The following is an 11272-nucleotide window of genomic DNA, read 5'->3' on the forward strand; positions in this document are numbered from 1 at the left end:
AGAACAGTGTGAATGATGAATACATTCTAGATCAGTGTGAATGGGGAGTACATTCTAAAACAGCATAAATTCTATAAAATTGTTAATAGGGGAGAACAGTCTAGAACAGTGTGAATGAGAAATACATTCTAGATAAGTGTGAATTCTATAAAGGTGTTAATATGGGAGGACATCTTACAGTGTGAATGACATCCTAATGAAAACATCCTAGAACAGTGAATGAGGAGTACAGTCCAGATCAGTGTGACTGAGGAGAACATTCTAGAACAGTGTGAATGGGAAGAGAATGTTCTAGGACGTGCAGATCCTAACATGCAGATGCCAGGGGGCAGTCATGGGCTGGAGGTTAGGGAACCAGCCTCGTGACCGGAAGGCTGCCAGTTTGATCTCCAGAGCCGGCAGCATGACTGAGGTATCCTTGAGCAAGACACCTAACCCCCAACTTCTCCCCGGGCACTGCGGATTGGGCTGCCCACCGCTCCGGGCAAGTGTGCTCACTGCCCCCTAGTGTGTGTGTGCTCACTAGAGTGCATGTGGTGTTTCACTTCACTTAATAATCTGCTGACATGTCCTTTTTGGTTGTCATCATGATTCTGCCTGCTTTTTCTGTTCACCTTTGACAGTCATTATTCGCATATTTCTTCTCATGTCAGCTACTGGTCTTTCCACATGTACAAGTGAAAATAGTACAAAGACAACATATCAAATATTGAAATGGAGAAAATATACTGTTTTTTTTTTGTTTTGATATATGCCCGTTTTGATTTTGATGCCAGCAACACATTTCAAAAAAGGGGCAACAAAAGACTGGGAAAATTGTGTGATACTAGGAAAAAAAAACACCTCATGGGACATCTCAGAACTAATTAGGTAGCATGGGCTCAGAAACACTGAAAACCACTGTCTGTGAAAACAGTTTGGTTCTGTAGCCACAAATATAAGTTACAGCTCTAAAACACAAAGAGGGAACCATATATAAAAAGGATCCAGAAACACTGCCACCTTCTCTGGGCCCAAGCTTATTTAAAATGGACTGAGGGGAAGTGGTGTCCTGTGGTGTCCTGTGGTGTCCTGTGGTCCACTGAATAGACCTTCAGGCTAAAGATGAGAGGAAACATATGCTTGTTATCAGCACACAGTTCAAAAGCCATGCATGTGTGATGGTGTGTATGGGTGTGCATTAGTTCACATGACATGGGTGACTTGCACATCTGCGAAGGCATAGAATACACAGGTTTTGGAGCAGCATATGCAGCCATCCAGACAACATCTTTTTCAGGGAAACCACATGGCTCTGTAGTAAATGAGTCTCTGTGCTAAACATATGGAATTTTATGAAATGAAAAATATGACAAAACAATGTAAATGGGGAGAGCATTCTAGAACAGTGTAAATGGTAGAGAGCATTCTAGAACATTGTAAATGGGGAGAGCATTCTAGAACAGTGTAAATGGGGAGAGCATTCTAGAAGAATATAAATGGGGGAACATTATAGAATGGTGCAAAAAGGTGGAGAACATTCTGAACAGTGTGTTGAAGGTCTGACTGAAGAATATTCTAGAACAATCTGACTGGAGGAGAACATTCAAGAACAGTCTGACTAGGGGAGAACATTGTAGAACAGTGTGAATCGGGGAGATATTCCACAACACCACCCAGTAAGTGGGTGTTGTGGGGGTGCAGCCCTGTTTAAATCTACCAGGAAAAAATGCCTTTTTTGGGTGGTGAGAGGGTGATGATGTTTTGAAGTGAGGGTTTCCCTGGCAGTGAAACATTTCATAACTGTAATTATGCGATTTTCAACCATCAGGAAACAAACAAAACCGGGGTGTTCCACAAAAAGGAAGCGTTCATATTCACGGCCCAGTTGCTGTTTTAATGAAATGTTTCCTTGTAGCTACCGGCTGGCATATCCTTTTTCTGCTGTCATCATGATTCCACATGTTTTCATTTTCACCTTCATTCTTTACATACTTTTTCTCACCTCAGCTACTTGTTATCATACTTCTATAAGAGCTGTAGAAGACCATAGAAAACTGAGGCCCATATCTGTTCTGTGTTCATGAATTTTGGACTATTGGACAGCTGTTAGAATCGTAGTTAATCAGTTTGGGGAATATGAGGGTGCTAGAGTCTGAGTGCTAACAGTGCTAATGCTGCTAAAATGTTTTGACATGGAAGTTAATAGGCTTGTTTAGGGGCAACTTCATGTTGCAGCCTCATGTTCCTGTTTTTCCTCATAAAAACCTTTTCTTACCAGTTTCTTACATTTTATGAGGAAAACATTTTCATGGAATCTCACGTACACAAAAATCTTTTCATCTTTTCTTCATGAAAATGTTTTCTTACCAGTTTCTTTGGTGGCTTTTTGAGCTTCCAAAAACTCTGTTGTTTTCATAAAGCATAGAACTATATCCAGTTCAAAAGGGTCTTGTTCAACCACAATCGTTGATAAATAGGTGATTTTTAGCACATTCACCAACAGAATTAAGCATAAAATTGCTAATTGCTATTTACCTGTTAGCACAATAACTAGCACTTTAGCTGTAGTAGCCTAATGTGTTCCTCCTCCATTCTAATGAGCATACAGGAGTAAACTAGCGCCAGACCAATTGTCTTCTATGCACTCTGTTCTTTAACATGTCTTAGCATAATTTGTTAATTACAGGATAATTGTTCAAGAATATTTGCGCTAGTGCATTAGCGGTACAGTAGCCTCTTTTTGCCAGCCCCCCTAGTGGCCATTCTAGGTGTATATCTCTCATGACCATAGTGCACTGGTGCTTTAGCGGACAGTAGCCTCTTTTTTCAGGCCCACTAGTGGCCATTCTATAGACATGGACGACTTTAAAAATTTTACTTCATATGATAAAAATATTTTTCCCTTTAACTCTGTTATCAGACTAACTAGGACACTGTTGTTTCTCTGTGTGAAATTTTGCGACTCTGTGTTGAGCTGCTAGCGAGCAATGAGGGGTGAAAGGGAGGGGAACCCCGCTGTGAAAATTCACTCATCCTCACAAATATGCCAAAATAAATCGGACAGCTGCAGATTTCTTCATATTAAAGAATCCTGTACAACTCCCACAATAGAAAATAGCACTTACACACAAAACAATAAATGTTAACTTGCTTGCTCACATACAAAGACAGTTGTTTTCAAAAATCATATACAATTCCATCAAAATCTTCAACGTTATTGAAAAAAGAAATGCATACTTCAATAATGATGAAGGCTACTATGAAAATGGTTAATGGCTGTTTCATATTTCATCCCATATCCTAAATTCAGAGTATTCTCTCAAGACATAATGGTCAATATGTCTACGTTGGCTAGCTAACTTTATCTCACCCTTCTAATTTCAGAGTCTAAACCTGTATATTTCTTACTTGGATCAGTTCCTAAAAGGGGAACTCCACAAATTTATCACAAAGTCATTCAGAGTTGTTTGATGTGACGTGGAAACACTTACAGGCTTACGGATATCTTTACAGTGGTGGTGATGGGAACCAGGGGTCACCATGTCTACAACACAGGAATAGCCCTTTTATTTACCATCCAGAACCAGTGAACCTTCTTTATGTGTAATATTGATGAGGGTAAAATAGTGTTGAATCTAAAGAAGTTTTTTGGGGCACCAATTTGTGACAATAAACTGTAAAATGACTGTTCACCTTAGTTACCTTAATAAATTAATTATGCAGAAAGTTTGAAAATTTGGTGCAATTCTCCCTTAAAGGGCCCATATATAGGAAAGCCAAATACTCCCTCATTTTGAAAGTTGAAAAACGGTCATTTAAAAAAGAATTGTGACCATTTTTTTGTACATAAAGCTACACAAACATTAAGTGGATCTAGGGCCCTTTAAATGCCATTCTAGTGCCTTAGACACTCAGCCTGCATTACTACCTCCTCTGCTGCAATAAGACAGAGACTGTTAAGAAAATACAAAAACAGACTTTAATGAATGTGAAACTGTAAACATTACAAGATGCACATGGTAAGCAGGAAGGAATGCTGGGATAATGGAGGCCAAACAGAGGAAATCCATGATGAGAGTGGTTTACACTCAGGGGATGCATGTTTACGGGTGAAAAGCCAAATGTGCTCGTCTCTTCTTCTGTCTGCCAACAACATGTGTAGGATTTGATTGTACAGCAGATCTGGGCAGCTGCAGGCCTAGAGACCATTCAGCTCATGGAAAAAAAAAGCCAAAAACAAAACACATGCAAAAACACCAAGCATCCCTGACTGGAGCTGTCACGGAGAAATGCTGCAGTACACCGAGAAAATGACAGTCGTTCGGTAATAAGAAGGTGCAGAGAGTCTGCATTCCCTGCAGCACTTTGTTCATCAAAACAACAGTAAACCTCTCTGTAAATGTTCCTAGCTCAAACGAGTTCCACCTTAAGGATTCCTGCAGAAAGTACATGTATTGAGACCATTACTCCACACATGGGAGCTCCAGTGCAAGAAACTCCCTGTATATATACTTTAATATATAATATATACTATAATTTTGTTCTAATGCGCACAGTATGGTGTAAGTCTAAGTCTAAGGTGCTGGCAGTAGAGTAGCCCTCAAAGTAAATAACAGATACAAAAAAATGCATGAAACTTCATTTCAAAAACTGTAGCAACCAATAAACAAGCAAGCCTGTGGCCAAACAGGTGTCCGAAAAAAGCGTAAACAGACTTTGCTTAAGGATGAATTCCACAGATTTTCCAAATTTCTGCATAATTCAGTCAGTCATGTAAAATACACAGATGTCCTTACAGCACTTGGTCTCAGAATCGTTCACAGTGGTGGTGATAGGAACCAGACGTTGGAAGAGTCTAATGCCTCTAAAGGAGTCCATAGAAGGCCACTATGTTAAAAAAAAAGTTATACCCCGTTTCATGTAGTTTTGAGAGACAATTTGGGTCTAAAACAGATTTTCAAAACACATTCATGGTGGAGGGATACGTGCAGGGTGTTGTAAGGCAAATAGTCCCAAAAAAAAACATATAATTTCCAGATTTATCATTTTGTCATTGTCAATATTTCACATAGAAACTCAGCAAACACATGTAGAGTCACTCTTCCTGTTGGATGGTAAATAAAATGGCTATATTTCTGTTGTATATTGTGACGTCTGGTTCCTATCACAACTGTGAACAATTCTGACTCTGTAAGTTTCACACCAATGACCTTCTTTGTATCTTGAATGCTTCGTGGTGTAGACAATGTTAAAAATCTGTGGAATTCCCCTTTAAGCAACATTGGCCGTGAAATGGTTCCTATGCATGAACATCTACAGCATGAAAGCTGCCATACAGCATATGGGTATTACAAAACAAGGTGCTGGGCTTACCAGCTCCAGTCTTTCTTGGTATGCTGTCAAACACGAAAATGAGTCACTGTGCAGAACGGATGTCGTGAAGAATTGACAGAAGCAGCCAATGTGAACTTTTTTCCCAAAAGAAAACACCATCCAGATGTGAGCAGAAAACAAAATGAGCGATGGCTCATCAGGCGATAATATTCGCTATCACTGTACTGAATTGTATGCTGCACGGATTATGAGTTGCGTGTTGTGGTTTTGGTTACATGTGGATTCCAGTCGGCAGTCAGCTTTGCAGTTCTGCTGGCAAAGCAAAGCTAATGCAGAGTACAGTTTATACTGTATATATTTTAACACCTTAAATTTCCAGGATGTTCCATCCCAAGGCTTATTATCCAGTAGCTAGTGCAAACTAACTGAGTGCTTAAATTACAGTATGACACTAAAGGGTTAAATCAGGACTGTGAGAACGAAAGGTTGAACCAACTTCTAAGACTGAACTTGGTAGGTGAGGATAAATACGCCTGCAGATTTCTTTGAAAGGCTGAGTATCATGAAAAGAATGGAAGAGGAAATAAAGTCAAAGAGGTGCAAAAAAACGGAGAAACTTAGCTGATCAGATTTAGCTGTTGAGACTTTTGCGTCGTTTTCTGTCTGCTTTTTTTCCCTGATGTGGAAAAAGAATAACTTAATGGTTCATTTTGTTTATAATGTGAGATAATGTGTCTCTTTTAAATGAATTACTTAGGCCCTATTTGAACTGGATTAGTATTACATAAGGACATGCTGTAGTTTGAGTGATTACCGAGTAGAACTCAATGCGAATCTGCCATGTCAGTTAGTCTGCTCAGTAATAATTCTGGGGGGAATTACTTCCTATAATTCGCTAAACTCAGAGCTCCTCGGTAATAGTAGTCCTGCTCAAATCCCCATCGCATTGACGTAATAATGAAATCAGGACGAGGCTTAACCTGCATCTTATTCACCAGCTTCTTGTTTGAACTTTCCCGTTCCACCTTAAACAGCACAGCAGACACAATTTACAGCCTCACCCTGCATTCACACCGGCAGTGACGCAACAAGGTGGTCATTCATTTTCAGTGAAAGCTGGTGATCTCCAGTGACAGGAGGCGGCGCGAACACTGGCGACACGAAGTCGGCTGAGTCAGTGACACAACAAAGTTGAGCGGATTACAACTTTATGCATATAAGGAGTGAAGTGACGTGGCGACTACCAATAGAAATTGAGGATTGAGCAGTGTAATATGCGCTGTATCTCCGCCACTGTGAAAGAGTACATTCCTTTTTCAGTTCCTAGGTAAATGTTTCTGCTAGAGACACAATCATGACAGTGGTGCTTTCACTGCAAACAGACAGTAATTACAAAGACCATATACTGTGTTCCTCATACTGCACAAACATGGGGATTAAATAAAAATTAAGCACACAAGGATTTCTCACCAGGATTTTTATTTCTAGCAGTAATGCATCTGATTTTTACTTGGGGTCAGTGAAACCATACCAACCAACAATCAGTTTGAGTTGAGAAATGCCCACAAGCGATGAGCGACCAGTGCTTTGGGTGACAAGAGGCGAAAAGTCGCTGCTGGTGTGAACGTAGGTGCCAGAATACAACTGCGGCACCGTTTTAAGGCGGAATGTGAAAAATCAAACAAGAATGTGGCTGAAAGTCAACTTCACTTTAGTTTAGTATAAACCAACATCTCGCATTATTTACTTTTTTGTGACCTGAACAGCTGAAATTGACCACGAGGCCACTTCAATGCACAGCATTTTTGGTGATGGCTGCTTACAAGGATAAGGAAAATGAACACCAAAGCACCTTTTTAAAGCAATGCATTTTCTGTCTTGTTGTACAGCATTTGGTAAGCTGAATGAGCCCACTTTTCTAGCCTAACGCTAGTCTATATATCATTTAGCCGCACAACGTGTTGCTATTGTTCAGAAGTGTGGTGCCTGAAGCATAATGCTGATATAAACGTCTGTATGATTTGGGTTAATTAGGGTAAATTACTGAGATCCTTTCTCCCGTACAAATCAGCCAGTCAAATAACACACAGATTACATTACCAGAACTCGCCTGGTGAAACTAATCCAGCTCCAATAGGGCTTTACTTTAATGATTCACCCTTTTTGGTAAAAAAAAAAAAAGGGCTACAGATCCTTATATTCTTTCATAGTGGAAACACATTATCCTCATTAACCTGAATAAAAAACATATTGAGATTTAGGCACTTTAAAACAACACACTGGTCACCCTGTAAGTCCACTACATTGTCTACTGTTTGTACTTTAAAAGTGCTGAATAAGCTCTAAATTTTGTTCTTTATTTCTCATTTCTAGTGTAACACTAGCATTTAATACCTCACTGCCATTCAAGATTTGGACTGGGCTTTTGCATAGTTTGACTAGAAGTCACAAACCGTCTCGCTCAGGGGAACAATGGATACATGAGTTATCATCAACTCCAGGAAATTTTTGTTCATCACCGCGTTCTCTGACTTCCGAGCCACCACCACCTCTGTTTAAAAGAAAATAGCAAAGAGAAGTCTGTTCCTGGGCCGATCCCTAAGGCAGCATGGCCTATTCTGTCCCAACCTGTACTTGGGTGTGGGGCTGATACATCAGTTCACTATTTGCACAGTATTCTCTTCTCTGACTCGAGGAAGACAGATGGCTGGAATTGCCTTTGAACAGAAGGCCTAGCTTGCTTTTTCTTGTCCGCTTTGATTCAGAGCCAAAGCAGGCCTGAATTTGTGCATGAAAACGCAAAGGGAAGACTTGAGAGAACTTGTTCTAGGCATCTCCGGAAGAGCTCCACCCCATTCAGTGTTTATGTATATCTTCTCCAAGACTTTTTATTGAACCTGTCTCCAGTGGTTACCTGGTATGAGGAAAGAACAACCTGAGGGTAAATTTCTAAGCTGTAAAAACAAGCCTGTCTTAAGACAGAGGTTGATGGATAAGCAGATTGTTGTATGTTCTTCCCACTCTGAACTCAAACCTTTCGTAGACTTGGAGTTAAACCCATTCTCAGTCTTTGTGTTGAGGCAGAAACCTCTCAGGACTAACGTACGCTCTACAGTTTCTTGTCCCATGAGAATCCCTCTTGAGATACCCTTATGGTGGTCTCTCCTGTGTCTCTCACTGAACAACTGAATAACACACCTAGGCATTTTGAGTTAAATACCCTTACGATGTTTATCATTGTCCAGTTAGATCCTTTGGTCTTGAGTCTCTTGTGCTTTGGTACCTGTTGATCACAGTGCAACTGTCACCATGTACTGTGGAGCGGGCCCACATTTGCCTATCAACCGTTTGGTGTTGGTCTCCAGCAGGCTGTTGGGGTTCTGGATATCTGTGGCCCGGGCCACCTGCTTGGAGTCTTGCAACTTTGAGACACACTCACAACAGCGCTTGCCCATCAGGTAGAGAATCTCGAAGAACGAGAGGAGGATGCACACCAGGCTGGTGACCACCATGAAGAGCGTGAAGATCCTCTTCTCAGTGGGTCGTGAGATGAAGCAGTCCACTGTGTTGGGACAGGGATCCTGCGTGCACTTGACCATTGATGGGAAGTCGTAGCCAGCGTACAGGTAGTAAAGCAGGTAGATGAAAGTTGCGTCTACGCCCATCTTGAAGATCAGGGAGAGGACATAGGTCCACCACAGGCCTCCACGCTTCTTGCCCGTGTTTTGGTAGAGCCGCTGGCAGCCTTCGCCATTCTTCAACTGGTGCTTGCGCTCCCGTTCCTCACGGTAGGCCACGTGAAGCACCACGAGAAGCGAGGGACAGGTGACGAAGATCAGCTGCAGGGCCCAAAGCCGCACGTGGGATACGGGGAAGAAAAAGTCATAGCAGACGTTGTGACAGCCTGGCTGGGCCGTGTTGCAAATGAAGTCTTTCTGCTCGTCCCCCCACACCTTCTCCGCAGCCACAACGAACACCATGACCCGGAAGAGGAAGACGACCGAGAGCCACACACGGCCAAACGCTGTGGAGTACTTGTTGACCCCGCTCAGGAGGCCCTGGAGAAATGCCCAGTTCATGGCACCGAGAGATGCCGGACGCTTCGGGAAAGAAAACTGGGATGTGGACGAGGCTGCTGGATGGAAATCTGGTGCTTTTAGAGGACAGGGTGGCTAAGGTGCATAGACATGAGGCCTGCAAAGATATGAGGCTAGAGAAAGGACAGAGAACGAGATAGAGAGAGAGACAGAGAGAGAGAGAGAGAGACAGAGAGAGAGAGAGACAGAGAGAGAGAGAGAGAGACAGAGAGAGAGAGAGAGACAGAGAGAGAGAGAGACAGAGAGAGAGAGAGACAGATATGAACAGTGCTTCCCAATTTTTTTTTCATCATATGAAGTGATAGATGGCATGCACAACCAAGCTCATAACAAACACCTGAAAGCTAATTTAGAAACTTTATAATACTAAAAGACGTCACTATTTCAATTCTCAATATGAAATCCTACCTAATGTTAGAACAAATACATATGAATTAAAAGTCCAGGTTATGGTCAACATTGAGAATCCAGGTGTGTCTCCCATATAAGAGGTAAAAAATAATGAGTAATAAAATTATATATATATACACATTTTATCAGCTCCTCCTACTATATAAGTGCACTTTGTAGTTCTACCATTACAGAGTGTAGATCCTCCACCCAAACAGTACCTGCTCTGTGAGGGTCCTTGGTAGTCCTGACCACTGAAGAACAGGGTAAAAGGGGGCTAACAAAGTATCAGAGAAACCGATGGACTACAGTCTGTACCTGTAGAACTACAAAATGCACCTATACAGTAAGTGGAGCTGATAAAATGGACAGTGAGCATAGAAACAAGGAGGTGGCCATAATATATATACAGACTCTACTGTCTACCGCACAGCGAGAACAAATCAGCAACTTAGACCTGCGCTTTCTGACTTTTAGTACTTTCCAAACTTCCTGTTTACTCGCCTCTGTATAAACGTATTGGAAAATATGAAATAATCCGATAATACTTACCAACAACAGACGCCGAGGAGCAGCTTCGTGTCCGACTTCCACTTGGTGAAGCTTGGTTTTCAGCTCAGCTGCAGACACGAGCTTGAGGAGAACGGAGGCTGCGTTATAATCTCCACTCGTTTTCCGACAAGCCCCGCCTCCTATGCTGGATTTGCCAAAAAGACGGATTGGCTCGGTTCTGCTCGAGGATTGGCTTGTGGGGTCCCGCCTTCTGCGCTCGGATTTGCTAGTAGTTCAGACTCGTAAGCGCTCGAGCCAATCGGAGCGCAGGAGGCGGGGTTTGCCGGAAAACGAGTGCGGAAAGTTCACTGAGTAGCTTCATGCCAGCGCTGGCGGGGGATCAGTTTCTGGATCGCTCGTGACGTTTAACGCCCCTCCGGAGCAGAGGAAATCTGATCTGAGATCGGCTCGCGCACGGAGGCCGTTTATCAATGATCCGACGATATCTGAGCGCCGCCTAGAGGGCGTTTAGGGCACTTTACTCACCAAATAAAGCGACTTTGCCTCAATGTGGGTTCACATGCTAGAATAGAACTTAGAACCATTTGTCACTGTGGAGTTAGACCTCCGTATTTAACCCATCCGATCCGTGCAGTGAAACAACCACAGACATGCACAGAAGTGAACACACACACTAGGGGGCAGTGAGCACACTCAGCCGGAGCAGTGGGCAGCCCTATCCACGGTGCCCAGGGAGCAGGTGGGTGTTAGGTGTCTTGCCCAAGGGCACTTCAGCTATGGACTGTCAGCCGAGGGGATCAAACCGGTGACCTTCCGGACACAGGGATAGCTCCCTAACCTCCAGCCTATGTAAGTAGTAGTAGGTTTAGTGAGCTAATGGCTTATCAAGTAAAATGTACTTAATTTAAAGAACGTAATAACTTTTAATTCAAAGTAAAGAAGTTTAATTCATATAT

General features: G+C 42.3%; 1 protein-coding gene across 1 annotated transcript; it reads right to left on the reverse strand.

Annotated features, from left to right (window-relative positions):
- Positions 1 to 3938: 3938 nt before the first annotated feature.
- On the reverse strand, positions 3939 to 10460 carry gjb10 (gap junction protein beta 10). Its single transcript, XM_017707818.2, has 2 exons — positions 10356 to 10460; positions 3939 to 9526 (listed from the first exon to the last, which is right to left on the reverse strand). Exon 2 carries the CDS (start codon positions 9393 to 9395, stop codon positions 8607 to 8609), a length of 789 nt encoding a protein of 262 aa, XP_017563307.1. The 5' UTR covers positions 9396 to 9526; positions 10356 to 10460; the 3' UTR covers positions 3939 to 8606.
- Positions 10461 to 11272: the final 812 nt, after the last annotated feature.

The sequence above is a fragment of the Pygocentrus nattereri genome, chromosome 10, assembly GCF_015220715.1.
Source record: "Pygocentrus nattereri isolate fPygNat1 chromosome 10, fPygNat1.pri, whole genome shotgun sequence".
NCBI classification, from domain to species: domain Eukaryota; kingdom Metazoa; phylum Chordata; class Actinopteri; order Characiformes; family Serrasalmidae; genus Pygocentrus; species Pygocentrus nattereri.

Bases quoted from the DNA above. Each gene is read 5' to 3' on its own strand.
- gjb10 (XM_017707818.2), bottom strand. From the start codon at position 9,395: ATGAACTGGGCATTTCTCCAGGGCCTCCTGAGCGGGGTCAACAAGTAC.